Source organism: Priapulus caudatus, unplaced genomic scaffold (assembly GCF_000485595.1).
Source record: "Priapulus caudatus unplaced genomic scaffold, Priapulus_caudatus-5.0.1 Scaffold48, whole genome shotgun sequence".
Taxonomy (NCBI): Eukaryota; Metazoa; Priapulida; class Priapulimorpha; order Priapulimorphida; family Priapulidae; genus Priapulus; species Priapulus caudatus.
In genome coordinates this window covers 44,359-66,212 of record NW_014577109.1, presented here as the reverse complement: position 1 = coordinate 66,212, position 21,854 = coordinate 44,359, and the positions used below count along the sequence as shown (strand labels likewise).

The 21,854-nt window shown below is 41.1% G+C and overlaps 2 protein-coding genes across 2 annotated transcripts in view; one reads left to right on the top strand and one right to left on the bottom strand.

Moving 5' to 3' along the window:
* Positions 1-8,632: 8,632 nt before the first annotated feature.
* On the top strand, positions 8,633-12,961 carry LOC106820814 (26S proteasome non-ATPase regulatory subunit 7-like). Its single transcript, XM_014825383.1, has 6 exons — positions 8,633-8,911; positions 10,205-10,297; positions 11,140-11,237; positions 11,520-11,600; positions 11,918-12,009; positions 12,389-12,961. Exons 1-6 carry the CDS (start codon positions 8,737-8,739, stop codon positions 12,834-12,836), a joined length of 987 nt encoding a protein of 328 aa, XP_014680869.1. The 5' UTR covers positions 8,633-8,736; the 3' UTR covers positions 12,837-12,961.
* A 2,496-nt stretch (positions 12,962-15,457) lies between these two features.
* Positions 15,458-21,854, bottom strand: part of LOC106820812 (60S ribosomal protein L14-like) — a 7,753-nt gene continuing 1,356 nt past the window's right edge. Inside the window, exons 2-5 of the mRNA XM_014825382.1 lie at positions 20,159-20,260; positions 17,627-17,821; positions 17,177-17,230; positions 15,458-15,605 (exon numbers count right to left, since the gene is read on the bottom strand). Coding sequence (XP_014680868.1) covers positions 15,510-15,605; positions 17,177-17,230; positions 17,627-17,821; positions 20,159-20,260 — 447 coding nt within the window. The 3' untranslated portion in view covers positions 15,458-15,509. The remainder of the gene's footprint in view (positions 15,606-17,176; positions 17,231-17,626; positions 17,822-20,158; positions 20,261-21,854) is intronic.

Sequence of the window (21,854 nt, the reverse complement as noted above, 5' to 3'; positions counted from 1 at the left end):
AGTGACGCTCACCAGCCGACACTGGAATGTCGACAGGGAATTTACCTGTAATGTCACCATGCTGTGCGCTTGCTGTTGCTTTAACGATATCAGGTAGCATAACTAGCACATGGTGAACCGATTCCCGCATTTTTATCGATTTTTCTCATCAAATCGTGTGCCTTGCCCACAATAAAAGCAGTGTATACGTTGTCAGCTTATTATGACACTAATCACTCCCTTCACTGTACTGATATTCGTTTACAGTTTGTGTTAGACGTATTGTGTAATCGTAAGTCTTGCACGAGCTAAATTCGCAATATTACGCAGATTGTGTAACGTATCAGGGACAAATATGAGCTATAGTGGGCGTATTAGTCGAACGGACGGTTATCAAGTGGGAATTTTTGTTGGCCCGAGGTGGGTTTGAAGCGACAATCTAATTACAATTTTGAGCTTGTTGGAGGAACCCGCGAGACGCGCCAGTTATTGTGATTGCAACACAAGAAATTGAAATCTATCTTACATAGTAATATACAATAATACACATATTCTCTGTAGCTAGATGTTGCTGGTAAGTACTCACATTACGCACAACGTAATCAGGACATTTAATCCATATCGCGGGCCGACTGATCTTCTCGGACTGTCCGTTGCAAATATTTGGCGCACCATAAATTCATTTTTGTTAGATAGTTATAACAATGGCGGGTAAACTTGCTGCGAATTCAGCTCATGCAGATTACATTTAGCAGCCATACGCTAGCAAATTATGTAACGGATATCAGTACACGAAGTGAAGTGATTAGTGGTCATATAGCTGAGACAACGTAATACACTTGTTTCTCTATGGTGGCAATTTTGATCGAGAAAATTGGTTTACAAATGCGGATCGCATGTGTTTCATCTTGTGTTATTATCTCTCTTGCGATATCTGGTCCGGCCTGTGAGACGTATGGCAATTTCCTGGGGAGGGCAAGTTGCCCTCGACTCATGGGACCTTATGTGGAAGAGTCAGTTTTACATGGACTGTGGACGATTGTAGTGATTCAGTCTATCAGCCTGCCAACTAGGTACGATTTTGGGGTATAATACGCTTTTTACGGAAAATCTGGGTCCAGTACGATAACAGACTTGGCCCCAAAAATACGATTTCAATCAGTCAATATCACCCCTTGCAGTCATTACCCTTAAAATTCATCTATCGGGGTTCCAAATGCTTTAAGTGATTTAAAGTTAATAAAAAGTTCACTTTATTAAGAATTTCTTTTTTTCCCATTTTATTACCCTCCGTTGCGTGCCAATAGTTATTTTGCGACGACATTTTTTTTTCTGCGGTCAATTGGCCGGTCATCGCAATCGTCTGCCTCGCTTCTTACCAGAAAAATTCACTTTCACCCCTAAAAATCTACTTGAGGGGTGTGCAATCTAATACTCTCGTTTGCATAATGCAGCCGGTTGGCAGGTCTGTCTATTAATAGATGGCCAGTAATGCATGTGCAAGGGTCTGTTGAAGTCTGCTTTACTAACTATTATGATCATGATGAGTAGCTTCGGGTCAGCTTTTCTCGCTTTTTTTCGTTGGGGTTCCAAATCGAATTGGGCATGTTGGGGTATTGACATGGGACAGAAAATCCAGAATCCACATCCCAAATTCCTCGGGATGCATTGAGGTTGGCGCAATAATTGTCAATTTTTTTTCAGGTCAAGCAAAAATGGAGCTTCCTAACTTACCTCTCGTCTTTAATATTTTCACAGCAGTTTGTATTGTCATCCAAACTTAGCGCTGTAGCGGCAATTCATATATATACACATATGAGATATACTCTTATATTATATATATATCTATATAATATATATTATATAGTATTATATATATAATATATATACTATCTATATATGGTATAAGATCTATATTATATAATATATATATATATATGGAACTGTATACGTGTCCATAGGTTACGATGGTGCTGGCGCTCAAAATCTTGTCAAATTTATAAATCTTGGCCAAACATGTGGTGTACATGATTTTGTTAGCAGCTTAACTGTTCTGGCGCGAATTTTGGCGATAACTTAAAGCCAAGCAAGATCAGGCTTTTTTATCAGCCGGACATTTGTACAAGGACCATCAATGAATCATCCGGAGCCATGCCACACCTGCGCCATTGTTGCGTTTGCCTAACCCATTCTCCGTCGGTTTTAATTTTGATTGCACAAATTTGGCCAGAATATTTGGCAGAAAAACAGTTGAATCTTCAGACGGTGAATTCATTCAAGAGTAGAAATTCTCCAGGGAAGGATTGGGATTTTTTACTAAGGCTGTAGCTAAATGTAACGTACATGTATGCTGCTTTTGTCAAGGTTGGCTGGTTGTTTCGTGATATAGCGTTTAGATAAAAGGGTTAGCAGTCATTTTCCCTTCATAATTTGTACGAGATTTAGAATAGGTCACTTAAGAAATCGAGAATCCCACCTTTACTGGCCTGTATACCAAATTCCCTCGGCTGCGTGTTGAGTGGGGGTACCATGATTGCTGCTGGAATTTTAAGGACTTGACATTTTTAGCTTCGGGCCAGAAACAGTCGCTATTTTTGCTGGTTTAAAAAATTTCCATACAAATCTGACGAGGTAATAAAGGTTACAGCAACGATGGAGTATCGTCAGCTGCATAGCCAGTATGTAAAATCTCATTGTCAAGGTTGGCTGAATTGCTTGGCTCTTTCTTGCTGTCCGCCTGTTCAATCAGCGGTACACTTTCTCAACTTGTGGTTTGATCTTCAGTACAATTGTTAGGTTGATTCTTACTCGCCAGAGGGAATGTAATACGGTCTCGTGGGTGTTTTCGTGGTGTGTGTGTAGGCACTAGGTGTGTCGCGCAATCGATTCGCAGCACGCTGCCTTAGGGGTCAGTCAGCAGCAGCGAGCCAGGTGTTATAACATCAACATCCGTTACATCTTCATGACGGAGGTATCCAGTCTCCATGAGTGCCCTCTGGTCTAGGGCGTTCTTTGTATTGTTTATTTCGACAATAAGTTATTTTTATCTTTAACTTTCATATTCTATATGGATTCTGTATTTTAACAGCATTTCCCTGTCTTTTTACAGTGATGTGAATTTACAGTGGAATGTATTGGAAGCTGGTTAATACCAGTACATTCTACTGTAAATTCACAGCATGCCCGGTCTTTTTACAGTGATGTGAATTTACAGTGAAGGAAAGTGTTGGAACAACTGGTTCACCACTGTTAAATTAACATTTATCGTACTGTAAAAATCAGCCAGGTTTGTAAATACGTTAAAATTTTTTTTCCAGTATTCACAAGGATTCCAAGTTTTCCCTTTGTTAAAAAGTACTGTAAAATTACAGACAATTTCTTTCATTTTACAGTAGTTGAACACTCTGTTATTTTACAGTACAATGTGCTGGTAACCAGCTTCCAACACATTGTACTGTAAAAAAACAGAATCTTTTGTAAGTGCAATGACCAAACCACCCCCGCTACTCCCCATACCATACCAACATCCCCGTATATCCATAACACACCACATCCCGTCATCCCATCCACCCACTCCCCTTCCTCCCCATACACCAACCCACACCCCCCGATATCCCCATACTACCACCCAACATCCCCGTATCCCATACCACCACCAACCACCGCCCGTAGTGCCCCATACCCATCAGCCCACAAAACCCTCGCCCGCTATCCTAACACCACACATCCGCTATCCCATAACAACACCCAAACTCCCGCGATCCCAATCCACCACATCCCGGATCCCCGATACACTACCACACCAAATTCCGCTTCCCTACACCACCAATCCCGTTCCCATAACCACCACCACACATCCCCGTATCCGCCTAACACCTACAACAACCCGCGAGTCCGCTAACCACCACCCAACTCCGTTCCCAATACATCACCCAAACAATCCCTTACTCCCTATACCACCACCCAACACCCCGTATCCCATACCAACCACCCAAACCCGTAATCCCTATACCACAACACATCCCCGTATCCTCCCACACCCAACACGCCTGCTCGCGCGGGTTTCTGTCTGTCCGTCGGCATAGGCACCCAACCCCCGTAATCGCATAAACCACACCCAACTCCCCGATATCCCCATTCCACACAACATCCGCTACTCCATACCCCACCAACACCCCGTATCCCATACCCACACCCAACATCGTAGCCCATACCCACACCACCCAACATCCGCGTTCCCCCATACAGCACCCAATCCGCTATTCCCCTACACACCACACCGGTATCCCCATAACACCACCAACATCCCCGATTTCCCAGATACCACCAACCCGACATCTCGGGTGGGTATCCTATCTCGTGCGGTCTCCCCATTCCGTAATCCCATACCACCAACCAACTCCACGTATCCCCTAACCCACACCCAATCCCGTGCATCCCCATACCCACCACCCAACATCCCCGTATCCCCATAACCACCACCCAACATCCCCGTATCCCCATACCCACCACCCAACATCCCCGTATCCCCATACCCACCACCCAACACCCCCGTATCCCCATAACCACCACCCAACATCCCCGTATCCCCATAACCACCACCCAACATCCCCGTATCCCACACTTCCGCATCCACAGACTCCCGCATCTTCGTATTCTCACAACCCCCGCCCGCATCCCTGCTTCCCCGCATTCCAGAATCCCTATATCACCCGTATCCCACATCCCTGAATATTGCCATCCCCACGTCCCCACATCTTCACACCCCCATATTCCAATACCACAGGCACCCTCGCATTCCAGCATCTCTACCCCTCGCATCCCTGTATCTTCCCATCCCCACATGCCCCGCATCCCTGCATCCCTGCATCCCCGCATCCATACATACATGCATCTATCGAACCCGTCTTTCCCCCCGTATCCCCCAACGTCCCACATTCCCCGCATCCGCGCGCACATCCCTCGGCCTTCATTCCCTCATGCATCGGCGTAGCTCGCTACCCATGCTGACGCGTCTGACGTCGTCACGGCGCAACCCCGTCGCCATGCATGTTACTGCAACACGCTCTTTAAGTATCCTCGCCTCGTAATGATCCGAATGCAATCGGAGCTGGCTTCGTTTACATGTGTTTTACGAGCCGAGCCTTGCTTATATGCATGCAGAGCGGTCGCGCGAAGCCCTGATTGTGAAATTGCAGTCGCAGCACCTACAGGGATGATTCTGTCGGCGCCATGCCGGAAGAATGCGACGTAACATGTCTCGTCGCCACCAATCTTTCTAGAATAGAAAGACGATAATTTAATCGTGAACCATATATCGTTCGTTTGTCCTTGTGCTTGATCACGCCTTTGCCTAATTTTAGGTGCATCCGGAGAAAATAAGCCCGTCGGCCCGTATGCTTGATGATAGCTTGAAAACGCGTGGTTGCGTTGCTAGTCTGTACCCGTGACATCATAACGATTACGTATAAAGTTTCCTACGATGCATGCTCACTGCACGGACTCATGCGTTGCTGATAACTAAAGATAGGGGCCGATTTTGAATGAACGGACGAATGAAGGAATAAATGAGTGACCTCTAACTAACGAACGACGAACGGACGCACGGGCGCGTGGGCGGGCGAACAGACGCACGGCTGGACGTACGGACGGATGGATGGACCGGCGCGCGGCCGAGCGTGCGGACGGATGGATAGACGGACGAGTGAACGATCGACGGACGCACGGACGGATGGATGAATGGGTTAAATACATGAATTATGTGAAGGGCGGGCAGATTCTTGATTGCGCTACTCAAGAAAAACGTTGGGAACATTAGTCTTTAACCTAATTCGATCCCTAATTTAAACCAATCAGAGCGTGTCATGCTACAGCAGGCAACGCTGTTGTTTCGTGTATTTTCCCTTGTAGTAAATATTTGACAAGGCACACCGACGTTCTATCGGTATAGGTAGCGCAGCATGTCAGGCTTCAAGCATAGCACGTATATTATCAAGAGTACATAATAGGAGATTATGTCCTATTATGTCCTATTATGTCCTATATATCTTCTATTATGTACTCTTGATATTATATATCGTATCAGGAGTCTACCAATATATTGATAGACTCCTGATCGTATGATATACGTGCTCTGCTTCAAGTTCCAATGAGAACGCCTGTCTCTAATACCTTATTAAATAATGACGTTCCACACACGTAACAATAGACCTATTTATTAATTAATCGAGTGGCTACTTCGTGGAATCCTCCCAGGTGCAATTTAGCTACACGTGTACGACCTGATAATTATCTTACCACGCAGAACAGTCAACTGAGACGCATATAGTGACAAACATTGCCTCATCCATACAAAAAATCTCATATAGCGTTAACACTATCTAAGGCAACGTTAACATAAGAACCTCAGCTACAACAGGCAGTGTTGACTATAGGTAGCGGCTCCATACATGCAGAACTCCACCTTAGTGAGTATCGCCCGTATTTTCTGTTATGAAGACATAGTGTCGCGTCGATAGGTAACTGAAGTGACACATCTTCGCCCGCCTCTCATTTTTGCATGAAACGTGATATATATATATATATATATATATTTCTGTCTTCTCCTCTGCAATTGTTCTCAGAGCAGCTTGATAATATTTCAACTTAAAATGAAATGGTTTTCTGAAAAACTCAACGAATATTGGCTCTTCCTCAGTATGATCATTATCTCGGTAGTGGTCACTAGTTGTTAGCGATCACTAGCTCATGCTATAGGAATATTGGAATTAGCAACATAAGTCATGGGCGATATTAGTCAATAGAACATAGAATGGGCATATTATTACAAATATTAAATTGTGGTCATTCTGCTTAATTATTAATAATATAATAACCAAATTTCACATAAATAGTGTTTTAAAATGCGATTAACTCACACAATTATAATTGCCAATTAATAATAGCCTTATTTGCGGAAGCTAAAAATAATAGGATAGAAATTAGATGTGACATTAAAAAAATATAATTGCACAAGCGTAAATTTTAATGTCATGGTCTTTAATTTTTATTGCCGTGTATTTTGTTGTCATTAAAAGAGCAGTAAAGTGATTCAGCTAGTTTAAATCGAATATAATTGATGGATGTTTCTTTGATGTGCGCTTAGACTGGTTCCATAAGGGTTTGTTGGTATCAACTTTGTGGAAGGAACCAGAACGTCTGTTGACAGTCTATTGCACACACGTAAAATCAACATGCAGAATAAGCTATAGGATGATGACAGGAATTTTAAATGAAATATAAGCGTTGAAAGATGTAAACCAGAAAGGCGTATCAAAATTTACCGCGAACAGTTCGAATTTGCCTCGTTATCCATTTCTCACGATAAACCTTCCATTGTTGTGTTTAATGGCGTTTTATGGGTTTGTATTTTGCCGACAAATTCGTAATACCCACATTATCTTCATGATATTATGGTGCACATGCTCACGCTTAAGTTGATATAGTTTAGTAAATGTGTAAAGTTAATGCTGCGTAAAAAAGCTTTGTCTCTTTCTTAGCTTTCCTGGAGTAGGTCTAATTGTCTTTCCTGTTTGGATGTCGGTGGATTAACCGGCGCGTGCATCTATAACAATTAAGATGTGCGTAAAGTTAGGGTTATTTGTGTGCACATGATGCGCATATAATATATATATATATATATATATATATATATATATATATATATATATATATATATATTATATATATATATATATATATATATATTATAGGCGATACGATTTATATGCCCTTTTCCTTCATGAATGTTTTACATTTCGTTTTGTTTTTTTCTAACCAACAATGCAGTATTTCTTAGTAGCTCTGTGTCTGCGTTGAAAACCTGTTGGCATAGGGGTTTATACAATTTTCAGCTCGATGAAAATAGATTTAATAGGTAATATCACCAATTTCAAAGTTTTTATATATCATATTTTTAACAGTAGTTAGTTATTGAATTTTCATTAAATCTGGCAAATCATTTATGTAGGTATATATTAAAAGTTGTAATAAACCGAAATATGTAAAAGTTGAAGCAAGATAATCTGCAAACAGGTCTACATCTAGCAGCGCTCTGTTCCGCACGTCATGCGAAGGGAATGATTTTTAATTTTAGAGTAAAGTTTCAATAAAGAAGCCACGACCTGCAAGCAGAGTAAAATTAATTGGCTACAATGCCGGGCCGTAGCTAGTGGTGGGTGGCTTTATTTTAATGTTAGTATTTTTCCCCCAAATCTAAGTGAGGTAGTTGCCACAGTAACAGTTGTAATTATTCTATACAGTCCCAGGCCCGTAGCCAGGAGGGGTTCGCACGACCCCCCCCCCCGAGCAAAAAAAAACAAGAATTTTATATTTCACCTCAGGTATGCACCAGATCGCTCCATTTTGGTGTAATAATTGCAAAATATCCATCGTGTGGGGGGGACACCCCCTCCCACACCCTCCCCCTGCTCGGTCGCCTCGCGCCCTCACAAATTGCCAACATTTAAAAACGAACCCCCCCCCCAATATAAAACTGGCTACGGGCCTGCAGTCCCTCCTTTGATCGGACTGGGTACTTAGCTGTCACACTTATCTATCTGTTTGTGTCACATTGCCAAAGTTAATAAAAAATCATTGTAGGTGGCAGCAGCATCCAATCAGACGCCATGTTGCTTTTGAAACTTGGACAGTCATCTCGATTTTACCGGCATTGTGCCTAAAATTGGAGAGTAGGTACTTGATAAATCATACTAAGACATGGCTCCTTCGGATCTTCCAGTGAGTAAAGTAATAGTGCATCCACTGGTGCTATTAAGCGTTGTGGATCACTTTAACCGAATGGGAAAGGTTGGAAACATGAAACGAGTTGTGGGAGTTCTTCTTGGAGCCACAAGAAAAGGAGGAGTTCTTGATGTTTCAAATAGTTTTGCAGGTACAACCTATTGTAATACGTTAACCATCGTCACTAGTATTAGTATAATAATATTACCAAGCAAGCATACTTTTGCTCATAGGGTCTATGTCCCCCAGGGTACTGCAGGAACGTACCCTGGTCACTATTTGATATGGTTAGGGTTAGGGAGTAGGCGTAGGCGACTCCCTAGAGTCGTTAGTGGAGTAGACGAGGTATGGTTTGGCATATTAGATAGTACCAGGGTACGTTCCGGTATACCGGACCGTACCCAGGGTACGTTCCGGCAGTACCCCGGGAGACATAGACCCTCTCAGCCATACTTTTACTAGCAGGAGGTACTGAACGCTGAGTAAGGCTGAGAGGGTCTATGTCCCCCAGGGTACTGCCGGAACGTACCCTGCGTACGGTCCGGTATACCGGAACGTACCCTGGTACTATCTAATATGCCGGATCGTACCAAACCTCGCCTACTCCACTAGCGAGTCTAGGGAGTCACCTACTCCCTAACCCTAACCATATCAAATAGTGACAAGGGTACATTCCGGTATACTGGACCGTACCCAGGGTACGTTCCGGCAGTACCCTGGGGGACATAGACCCTATGAGCCTGAGTAAGTCCTGCTGGTGTTGTCAATAATATTAGGCCGTGGCTACGCGACCGGTTCCCGACGAGGAGCCGCTAGGCTACTCGACCGGTTCCCGACGAGGAGCCGCTAGGCTACTCGTCCGGACATCCATCTCACACAGTGAGCTTGCGACACGTACACGCATGATTGCGCAATGGGACGCTCTGCTGATTGCCGTGTGTGTGTGTGTGAGAGAGAGAGATGGAATGGGAATGTGTATGTGTGTGTGTATGCGTGAGAGAGAGAGAGAGCCTCAGAGAGGTTTGTGTGTGTGAGAAAGAGAGAGAGCGCGAGAGAGAGCTGTGCGTGTGTGTGTGAGAGAGAGAGGACGGATGAAAGGATAGACGGCAGCAGTGCATCCCGTTGCGCAATCATGCGTGTACGCGAGTCGCGCGATCACTGTGTGAGTGGATGTCCGGACGCGTAGCTTGAAGGCTAGGCGACCGGTTCCGGACGCGTAGCCACTGCGATAATATTAATACACGTTAATAGTTCTTGTTTATATGCATTGTGCAATGCCAATGGTGACAGCTACTGATCTACTGCTATTTCTGTTTTACCAATAATAGAAGCTGCTACTTATATCATGTAATTATATATGATTTACTTCAATGTATGAGATATCTGTCCTGCAGTCATCATCCCTTGTATACATCATTTCTTATATGTACTTTGTTACTTGCAGTACCATTTGATGAAGATGACAAAGACAAGTCTGTGTGGTTCCTTGATCACGATTATTTAGAGTCTATGTATACTATGTTCAAAAAAGTAAATGGTAAGAATATAAACAAAGTACACGTTTTCTAATTACCAGCTATCTTGCTTAATTTCCCTCTTTCTACTTGTGAGAGTCTGTTAGGCACTATGTCATGGCTATTGTTTGATATATTTGTTAACTAAAATAGCATACTGTTTTAATGTTAGTATTGAGTTATCTCAAAAGTAATCCTATAAAGTTTATCTATTGTCTTCATTGTATTGCATTCAATATACCTTTACTATGCTATTATGATTAATATAATATCATGTAAACTCATTGCAATTAAATGGAAAATGGTATTGCTACCTAAAATTGAGATTATTATAAAATTCCTGCCACGGTGCCACCACAATAATTTTACGTCTATATTATGAAAATACAAATGCTAAAACTTTCCTTTGCATCAATATCATGTTAAAATGATAACAAATGAAAGGATGATAGTACAGTTAAATATTGCTTGTCTTGTATGATAAACTAGGGCCGTCACAGCAGGGGCGAGTGGGGTCCAAGTAGGACAGTTACCCTTTCTCCAGACCAATGTTGATACCAGTATATGGTTAATAGCCAATTGCATACTGTCCGTGATCAACTGGCTAGAACACCAACCTCACGTGGCTCCTCCAAACAAAATTAGTTTTAACTACACTCCTGTGCACATAATACATGCTGTGAAGGCATTCATATAATACGAATAGCACATGTAAGGAAACACTCCAATGGAAAATAACAAAATTTTACGTCTTGAAACTATAATTAGTTATGTTAAAAATTCTATTGAGTAATTTAATACAAATATGCATAAGTATTGACCTCTTGTATGGCATACCTATACCTGTTTATTTTGATTGTTTCAGCACGAGAAAAGATAGTGGGCTGGTATCACACTGGACCTAAGCTGCACATAAATGACATCGCAATCAATGAGCTGATCCGAAAATATTGTACAAATTCAGTAAGATTACATTTCAATACTGGTAATCTATCTTTGTATAATCTACTGAGTTTGTAAGTAAATTATTAATTGTTAGCAGAATAAATGCTTCTTAGAAATACCACTTATTATTTCCAGTTGCTGCATATAAAACCATTTTAATTAACACAAATTAGAGACTCAAACAAATGCATATAATTGCAATTCATTCTTGAATACGGTTAGACAATCTTGAACATGTTTCAGTTAATTGTGTGCAGAGAAGACCTAATTTTGTATGATAATGGGTTGAAAATATTTCAGGTTCTCGTAATTATTGATGCAAAGCCAAAAGATCTAGGCTTGCCTACAGAAGCATACATTGCTGTGGAAGAAGTACATGATGTAAGCATGCAATACACTGAGTAGATCACTAATTAATATTGAGTAGCATTTGCAGATATTATGCTTAAATTAACTTGGGCTCTCTCTTCAAATAACAGAGAAAAGCAAGAAAGTTGCAGTGTTAGTCCAAAGGTCCTCCCACATTTCAGATTCTATCCAGAAATTGAACTTATTTTTATTACTATTAACAATTTTAATTTAATTGTTCCTACTATTAGTTTGCTGCTATTGGGATTTCAGGTGCAGCTTCACATTTGAGTTAGTTGCTATTGTGAAACATTTACATGAATTTAACATTTTGCTACAATTTTAATCAGGATGGAACACCCTCTTCTAAGACATTTGACCATGTTCCCAGTGAAATAGGAGCAGAAGAGGCAGAGGAGGTTGGCGTGGAGCATTTGCTTAGGTAGGTACTTATAAAATAGACGATACTGTGGGTGGTTCACTCTAATATGCAGATTAACATATTATTTATTGTTTGTGACATGAGAATTACAAGAAGACTCAACCGAGGTAAATAGATTTGTACAAGAAATAGCAATTTATAAATTTATACCAAGAATCTGGTTATAAATAAGCAGGTTTTTACAATTAGGGGTAGACAAATTCCCCCACCCACCAAGTTTGTTCCAACTGTCGACCCATTGCAAACATAATAATGATGGTAAATGTATGTATTATTCTATATAATGTTTGTGTATGTATGTGTGTGTGTTATTGTAAATGTTCTGTCAAGTATTATCGTCTGGATGGGCACATATAGCCGATTGCTTGTGATTCCACAGAGACATTAAGGACACGACGGTGGGCACACTGTCTCAGCGCGTCACAAACCAGCTGATGGGTCTGAAGGGACTCGCAAACAAGATCCAGGAAATACGCAGCTACCTGGATCAGGTGGTCACCGGCAGACTGCCGATCAACCACCAGATCGTCTACCAGCTGCAGGACATCTTCAATCTGCTGCCCGACTGCACGTTGCCAGACTTTGTGAAGTCCGTGTATGTGAAGACCAACGATCAAATGCTGGTGGTGTACCTCGCTGCTCTCATACGCTCGACGATTGCGCTTCACAACCTGATTAGCAATAAGATCTGCAACAGTGATGCAGAGAAGCGGGAGAGCTCCAAGGATGCAAGCAGCGAGAAGGATAAAAGCAAGGATAAGAAGGATGAAAAGGAGAAGGAGAAGAGTAAGAAAGACAAGGAGGAAAAGATGGATACTAGTAAATAGTGGACGCATCATCATTTTTAGATGTGAAATTTCCTGTATTATATATATAATTGACTCATTGCCATGCCATTTGTGTCTGTTTTGTAAAATCCATCATTTGTGTGAAATAAAGTTTGCGCCACCAAGTTTGTTAGCAACCACTACTCAATTGTGTCTAAAGCTGCTACATCACCACATTAAACACGCTACAGTTGCATTGCAAAAATAATTCTATTCTGTTACAGCCACTCTTAATTACAGATAGCATCCCCAACTACATTTTATCCACTGAGTTTGTGCTATGGAGTGTTCAACCTTTTTTGTGTGTTTGAGACAGTCATTGATGCACCAAAGCGAAGTTGAATGTGGCCAGTGGTAAAACGGATTGATTACTTGGTGTTTGATCATTTCAGTTGTTTTGTCTTTCATTAGGGTCCATTAACCAAGTACCTTACCCCTACTAGTGTATTATCCTGAGGAAACCCTTATGTAAAATAGAAAACTTTCATACTGGTTGTTTAAAATGTATCAATAAGGCATACTATTTGGTTCCTAGAATTAATGTGCCACTTTTGGTATAAGAACTAAGAAAAATCTCATTTAAAAAATCTCTCTGGTTATGCAGATAGCCACATATGAGCCAAAAATACTTGCTTCATACCTCGCTCAAAATATAAAACTCGTTATTGGGCAAATGTAGTGAAATGTCATTAATCGTAAATTGGGGGTGAGGTGAGGCTAGGAGCAAAATCTATATTACAGGATGATGAGCACAACTTGACAGGGCGAATTTGGTATATTATAGATTGATTATTATCGATACCCAGTGGCAGTTTTTACCCCGATGCCTTGCACCCTTGGTGATTTACTAGTTTACAGTACCAGGTTTTCCCATCCCATTAAACTATGCAATTTAGACTTTGGGTAGGAAATTACATGTATCTGAAAGTGGTACAGACTTATTGTACTGATACATATTCATTCAAGTTTCTATATTGGGGAGAAAACTCATTAGATTCACAGAAAGTTCTGCAAGCATGTAATACTTTTTCTGAATAAATATGTACATATAAACAAGTGCCGCAGAGCGACAGCGCTCAACTGATGTGTACTGTAACCGGGTATTCATCTGATAAACTCACTGGCAACCGAATCAATCAAGTGCGCCCTCCCGCCACCGCGTTGATAGGCTTTGCTATACCAGTAGTACAGTAATAATGATATAGCTGTGTAACTTTAATGACTTCGCTATATTAACGTTATCATGGATGTGTCCAGCGCGAGCGTAGTGGTGGTGGTGGGGAGAGGGGCGGGTGGAGCTCTAATAGCAAAAGCAGTTCAGTCCTTTGTTAACAGTCAACAAATCCATGTTTAACCCTCCTCTTGAGGGTCAAAAGGTTATCAGACACTTAACCTTCGCACGTCAGCGGAAAGTAGATTTCATGGTCCTTTCAATAAAGTGATAAAAATGGTAGGTCAGCGCTGAAACAAAAGAGTTTTGCACTCGATCCGTTATACCATGTCCTCAGAAAATGTCTGATATCTGACCTTTTCCCCACTGCCCTTTGACCTCCAATTTCGCACTGGTGATGGGTTTCCTCCCCATCTCACTATACACGGAATATTAAAGCGATTATTGCGAGTTTTTTTCAGCGTTTTTCAGTGTTTATTCTTACTCTCATGATGCCTACCGTTGTTGCTTGACTAACAGTAATTGTTTGAAATAACAATAAAATGTCTTAGAACCTCATGCAAAGACAAAATCATGCAAGATTACAATTTTGCGTTCTCTTGTCGATTTTCGCTGTCATGTCTCGCACTTTCTCGCGGTACCGCGAGACGTCAACAAGGGTGCAGTAATGCAAAAATCGCACCGGAGATATTTTTGGTCAGATGTAAACACAGAGGTCCATAGTATTAGTAGCGTAACACAAACAGGAGTGTACGGTAAGTTGTAACCTCATAAATATTAGTCTTCAAAAGTCCTAGGGACTATAACGAAGACGGAGAGAGGTGGATCAAATCGATATATCAACACTGCGGATTATCACACACAAATAGATGCCCCTTTGTTTTAATTATGTTTGCTTGTTCGAGACGCCATTTGTGATTTTTGAAAGTCGTGACACGAAGAAATTTATTGCTGGTATGATGTGGTAAAATCAATTTTTCTATGCTATAACTGCATAAAATCTTGGTGTTTTGAATGTTGGTGTAATCAGTGATATTTTCGCTGTCAGGTGAGACTATATTCAGCTATATTTAGTTTTTCTGAGCAAAATTCTCGCAATACTCATTTTAAGAGCGTAGGTCGAGCCGTTGAGATTTGTGCCGCATTTCCGTATTTCCTCCTATACCTTAAGTTAAGGGGGAAATATTCCCCTCCATTGACACATCTCAACCTTTGACCCCCAAATTCGACATCGCGAGTTGTTTTCGCGATCACCCCTGACGTCCCGAATATCAAGATCGTACATAGAGCGGTTAAGATTTGTGCCGTAACTGTTGACACACGGACGGACATTCATGCGATTCTACAAGCTGCATCTGACTTCGTCAGCTGAGCTAAAAACTAATGCCATGATCATTTTCATATTACAAGTAAATGTAATGCAGATATTCATACAAAAGCAAAAACAAACTGATGGAACATCATTTTTTTTCTGCTATACAAAATCTTATACAGAGAATTATTTATTTTGCCTTCTCCGCCCTTTTCCACACTCGTGGCTGCTTTCCCTTCTTAGCCCAAGTCAGCTTCCCCATCTCATGGCGGATCAAACGATTTCTCTGAAACAAAAAATCTGCTTACAGACGACAAGCAATACTATACCAGGGTTTCGTTTTCAGAAACAAAGTTAGTCTTCCCATTAACTTTGACTCATAGACTGTTAAAATAAACATGTATAGTTATCAGAATGAAGAATTAACATGAGATCCTAGATATTCTCGTAACTTTAAAACACAGAAGAAATAAATGCAATTATAGAGACATTGTACTTTTGATAGATTGGTAAAACCTTTTCATGAAAAACACACCTGAAACACTACTTATCTACCGATCGTTCACCAAAGCAAACATTTACAAATTGTGGTTGTTCTCGTGTTTTGGATATTTTGATATGTCATGATGCTCACATCTTGTATTCTTGTAACATTAGCCTTACTTTTTGATATTTCTGACAATGGGCCCCAGGTTTAAAGGGATACATTTATCTAGGTTCTTCATATATTTTCAGCCAAGATAGGTTAATATTACGCTTCATAAAAAGTTTTATGGTTCAATATTTATTAGAAATATTTTTGTTTGTTTTAAAACTGACAGCTATACCGTTGCTTACAACGACGGTGGCGCCACTGGCAGCGCACGCACTGAAAAGTTGCGCAAAGCAACGTTTCGGCTGCAGGCTACAGACCGATGGTGTTTCTTATTTCTTAATTTAAGAGCAGAAGGATTGCAATATCTTATAAACGACATACGGTTTCAGTTATATGGATAAACTTGTCCTAAAATGAATATCGTTCGGTTAAATAGCATTTAGGTACAAATATAATTGCACGTTTGTGATTAGCCCTCAGTCTGTAACGTGCAAAATAAATTGGCAAATGCGCAACTTTTTCAGGGTGGCAGCACGGTGACTGGTGTCATATCAGCACCCAAAAATAACGATTCTTTCGATCATAATATACTCTCAAATTCTAGAGGAAAGCATCCCTTTAATAACATTTTTAAGTTTGACAAATGTGGGTATGACTAGTAGACATCTATCACATTTTCAAAATTGGGCTGTATAGATTTCACAATGACCACCATTTTTATCAGATTTTTTACTCAGTAATTTGACTAAAACATGTATATATATTAGGGCTGTACGATACACAAGCCTCTCGATTCGATTCCCAAAATAGTAAAATGTTATCTTATTTTTTATATTTTCATTATTTTGCAATAATAAATTATTAGAAATTGCAAATGAATACTAAATGGTGAATAGACTAGAGAGTCTAGAGAGTATATATACACTGCACAGCCGGTGAGTAACATTGGTGAGTAACACTCAACAGTATAGTGTAGTGCCGCCATCTATTGGAGGAAAAAAGTGGTATCGAAGTGGAATCGAAAATACGGGAAAAAATATCGAGGATCGGATCGAGGGAAGAGAATCGCGATCCGATTCGATTTCGGTGGATCGTTACAGCCCTAATATATATATCTCATTAACTTTCGTTTACACAAGATGTCAGAAACTGAACCAAAAATGGTTAATTGTGATCCTGAAGAAATCCAAACGTTTTTACCACCCATACACAGTTTTACTAAGGAACACTCTAATCCCTTAAATTATGCTATGAAGACTTACCATCTGCTTTGCCTTCATCAGCTTAAACCGATCGAAGTCTGACATTACAGCTCTCTGAAACAAATAGAATGCACATTTGGTACAAGCATTCTTAATATGTGTAGATGTTAAATCTGTTGACAAATTACAAAGTTATTCATAAAAAAACATTCGAAAATTGACTAAATAGCACAAAAGATACTGCCAAGTATTTTTGATGATCACAAGCACCTGCCGTGTTGATGTAGTGTGTAAACATATTGATATGACAACTTTGAAATATACTATGGTGCAACCTAAACTGCCTCTAGTAGTGTGATCATCTCACATGTCTCTCTGTCATGTCTGGCATGTGGGATGTCTGTTTGATTTTCTGTTGTCCCTCGGGTCTGTGTATTGCTTGAATCTGAGTATGAGTGCAAGTGATTGCCGGGTTGTTTATCGGGAGTTGTTTTTAATTTTCTATGCTACCTTTTCTCTGGCATCGATCTTTTTGGCCCATGTTGTCTCCTTCCACTGCTTCTCAATTCCAGCTTCTGCCCATGCCTTTCGCACGGTGCGTGTGCGGGCAGAGTGATGGAGTTTGAGAAGGAACTTGGTGAGGTGCATACGCTTGAAGTTGATTTCCTGACGTTTCACTCCACTACATGGTCCATCAATCAGTGCCTATAGTTCAGAGATGGAAATGCATTGTAAAGGCACTGTACTAATATTTAGTCACTACCAACTCTTCGCACGACGTTACTAATGAGTTAGCTACACACAGAAAATTAACAAGAGCCGCAGAGCGGCTGAGCTCATCTGGGGTCTGTTGCTACGGTTATAAACTTCAGTCGTGCGTAGTGACACATTTGTTAGGCGCAGATATGCAGATACGCAGTTTGCGTACACTCATGTTAGGACACGCTCACTATCTCCCCCCATGCGATTTTGGTTTATTTTATTAACATGATACTTGCCTTTCACTTCGAATTTGTGTCATAGATTCACAGCTATCTAATTTTTATCTATCTATAAAAGATTTTCAACATATGAGCATGGATCTCCAAGTTTAATTAGAGGGGGCGGGGAGTCCTTCTCTCCACCTCCCTCCCCACTGCGTCCCACCTCCCTCCCCCTCTGCTCCCACTTCACTCCTCTTGCCTCTCACTTCCCCCCTTAACTCCCATCTCCCTCCCCTACCTTCGACCTCCTCCCCCTGCTCCCTACCTCCCATCCCTTGCACAACATCTCGCAACAGACCCTAATTGTACCCCTGATTTCCCGCTCGCATACACACCGTATCACCGTTTTCCTGTCCCCGTCTCAATTTACTACTCTCTCTCTCTTTATCTATCAGACTTTCTCTCTCTCTCTTAATTATATTAAAAAAATCACTTAAACCCAGCCGATGATGCCTTTTACTGCCCCCTTAATAATGCTTCTTCTCTATGCCCCATGAGTGTAAACAAGTCATAGAAAATCATAATTTAGTGTCTCTAATATTTCTATGTAACAGCTTATGTTCGCAACAACTGCGTAAATGGGATACGCAACGGCCAATAGCTACAATGATATATGTTAAGATTCAAGATGAAAAGTAATATTTATATATTATAATATGGTACTAGTTATTATTTATTCGTCTTAACAAGTTACATGAGAATAAAATCTATTTAAACTAGGCCCTATAGTTGCCGCGAGATGTGCGCGTCTTGCAAGTCGTAACATCAATAATCTCAAAGGATGGCATCAGTTCCTGAAATCGTACAGTAGGTACAGCTAAAATCCAAGTAGAGTTATCAGGCAGTTGCTCAAGCTGTGAGTTAAGCAGGCTGGCATTTGGCAGCGTTGGCAGGCAACAATTATGATTAAGAAGGCGCTGCCAAGCCATGCATGCCTGTGTTTTGCAATCCGTGAGCATTCACTGATTCATCATTCACCTTACAGGCTCTAATGGCGGGTGCTATAAACGACTGCTTTTAGAAAATCATATATTTAAGGAGCGTAAACCTTGTCTCAACAAAGCATGTTGGCCTTTGCAATTAAACTGTGCAACTGTAGCCTCACATTGACCCAAAACAAGGTATGGCCTCTAATATATAGCAAAGCAGTTCAGTCCTTTGTTGTACATGTGAACAAATCCATGTTTACCCTCTGCTTGGGAGGTCAAAAGGTTATCGAACACTTACTCTTCGGCATGTCAGCAGAAGGGACATTTCATGTCCGTTCAATAAAGCCCAAAAAATGCTAGGTCACCGCTGAAACAAAAAAGTTTTTCAATTGGCTCTGCGCAGACCATGTCCTCAGAAAATGTCTAAATCTGCCCTGTGCCGCAGCTGACCTTTGGACTGTGACCTCCAATTTGGCCACAGGTGATGGCATTTTCCTACCATGATGCTATACACCGACTATCACGAGCCTAGGTCAAGCCGTTTAGATTTGTGCCGCAATTCTGCATTTCCTCCCTATACCTTAAGTTAAGGAGTGAATGTTCCCCCTTCTTTTACACCTCTTGACCTTTGACCTTTGACCCCCAGCTTCGACATGCCAACTCGTTTTGACGATCCCCCCCAACGACCCGAATATCGTGACCGTACGTCGAGCGGTTAAGATTTGTGCCCAACTGTTGACGGACGACCGACCGGACGCACGGACGGACGGACAAGCGATTCTACAAGCTGCATCTGACTATGTCAGATGAGCTAAAAATGATAGTAACAATTCGGAATGATAAACTAATCACAAATGCATTCACTAGAAATGATCCCAATGTGTTTAATTGTCCCCTTGCACTTTTCGCTTTAATGAGTCATGGTTATTCTTACCTTAATCTGTTTCAAACTTCAAGAAAAATCACCTGATTATAATACCAAACCAATTTTTCTATGATTTGGCTACTCAACCAACCTTGACAAATGTAAATTAACTACACACAGGCACGCACACACACACACATGGCACATCGAAACCTCTTTTGCTTTACCAGCAAATCATAATTCACAAACTTTTTCAATAACTTACCCTGTTTTGATCAATTACGTCAACAATAACACACAGCTTGCCATGGTCAGTTCCAAACGGAATGTAGGCAATGCGGCCAGCCTCAACAAACTTTGTGAACGGCTAAGAAAAAAGGAATAGACTTGGCTTAAATTAATACGAACAAGAAAGCTAGTTAAAAACAACCCGAATTCTACTGCTAGTTGCAATTCTCGACATGCTTTGCTTTCATAATGTATTCCCAGCAAGCATTTTTTAGGGCGCAGGCAGGCACATGATGTGGCCTAGCACCATCCAGATAAATACTGCCAGTGCTATGTCGAGAGATGTTGATTAACTGAGGTGGCATCAGCAATCGAGTAACATGTATAATTGGGAATAGATGGTGAAGTACTAATCATACTCCTGTTTATTTGATAAGCTTTTGACCATCTAGCTACGACACTGTAGCCCTGTTTTATACCTGAAAACACTTAAGAGACGGCTACAGTACGGTCGATGGCAATGACAATGTTCCTTGCGGAAGAGTAGGCGCAGCAATTCACATATTCTGACTCAGTGACTGTGCCTGTGGTAATGTTTTGCTGTTTAACTAGTACGGGGCATGTTATTGTTACAGAGATTGAGTAAATTTATTAGTTTCGTACCAGATATGTAACCTCAAGCTCAAACCATTAACCCCAATAAGTCCTGGAACTGCTCCACGGGAAAACTTGCCTGTGTCCTATCATAGCCCGACCAGGCTGTGCGACGGATTGTCTATACACTAACGGTGTTCTAACTCTAGCAATACCGTTTTTTGAAGCTAGTCCTATCATAGATACAATAATGTAACCCAAACCCAGGATAGGGTTACAACACGTCGCTATGGTTTTCTGTGGAGGAAATTCAGGGAACCCCTGAGTGAATCACTCAGGGCGGTTTGCTGGTGCGTTTTCAAAGACTAGAACTTCCAAACTGGGTTTATTCTCAACACGAACCTTTCTCCGCTATCTTGGAACTTACTATGTATCACAATACTCTGTATTAAACTAATATAACCTGTCACAAAAATTCAAAATGACGAGCGGCGGATATTTTGAGCGCCATTTCTGTTGACCTGTGACGTACGCATTCCCAATGCGCATAGCGATCGGCAAACGCAGCGCCCTCCGATTGGTCGGTGAATCCGCTCTTCAAACCGAAGTACGTCACAGGTCAACAGAAATGGCGCTCAGTATATACTATATTCGCCGCTCGTCACTTCTAATTTTTGTAACAGGTTATATTAGTTTAATACAGAGTATTGTGATACATAGTAAGTTCCAAGATAGCGGAGAAAGGTTCGTGTTGAGAATAAACCCAGTTTGGAAGTTCTAGTCTCTGAAAACGCACCAGCAAACCGCCCTGAGTGATTCACTCAGGGGTTCCCTCAATTTCCTCCACAGAAAACCATAGCGACGCTTTGTAACCCTATCCTGGGTTTGGGTTACATTCAGCCTAAAAAATACTTTTTTTATTACGAGAGCTCTTTTTTGATTTTGTATGAAAAAAAGAGCTCTCGTAATTTTGTTTACGGGAGCTATTTTAAGCTTGGCCAGAGCTACTTTTTCATAGCATGATTTTGTTAAAATTTTCATAATTTTAATGCACTGACTCTAATAATGTCTCAGAAATTGTGTCTAATTATCGTAAAGGTGTTTCCCAAACAAAAGTCAAGATTATGCTTTGGCGAAAT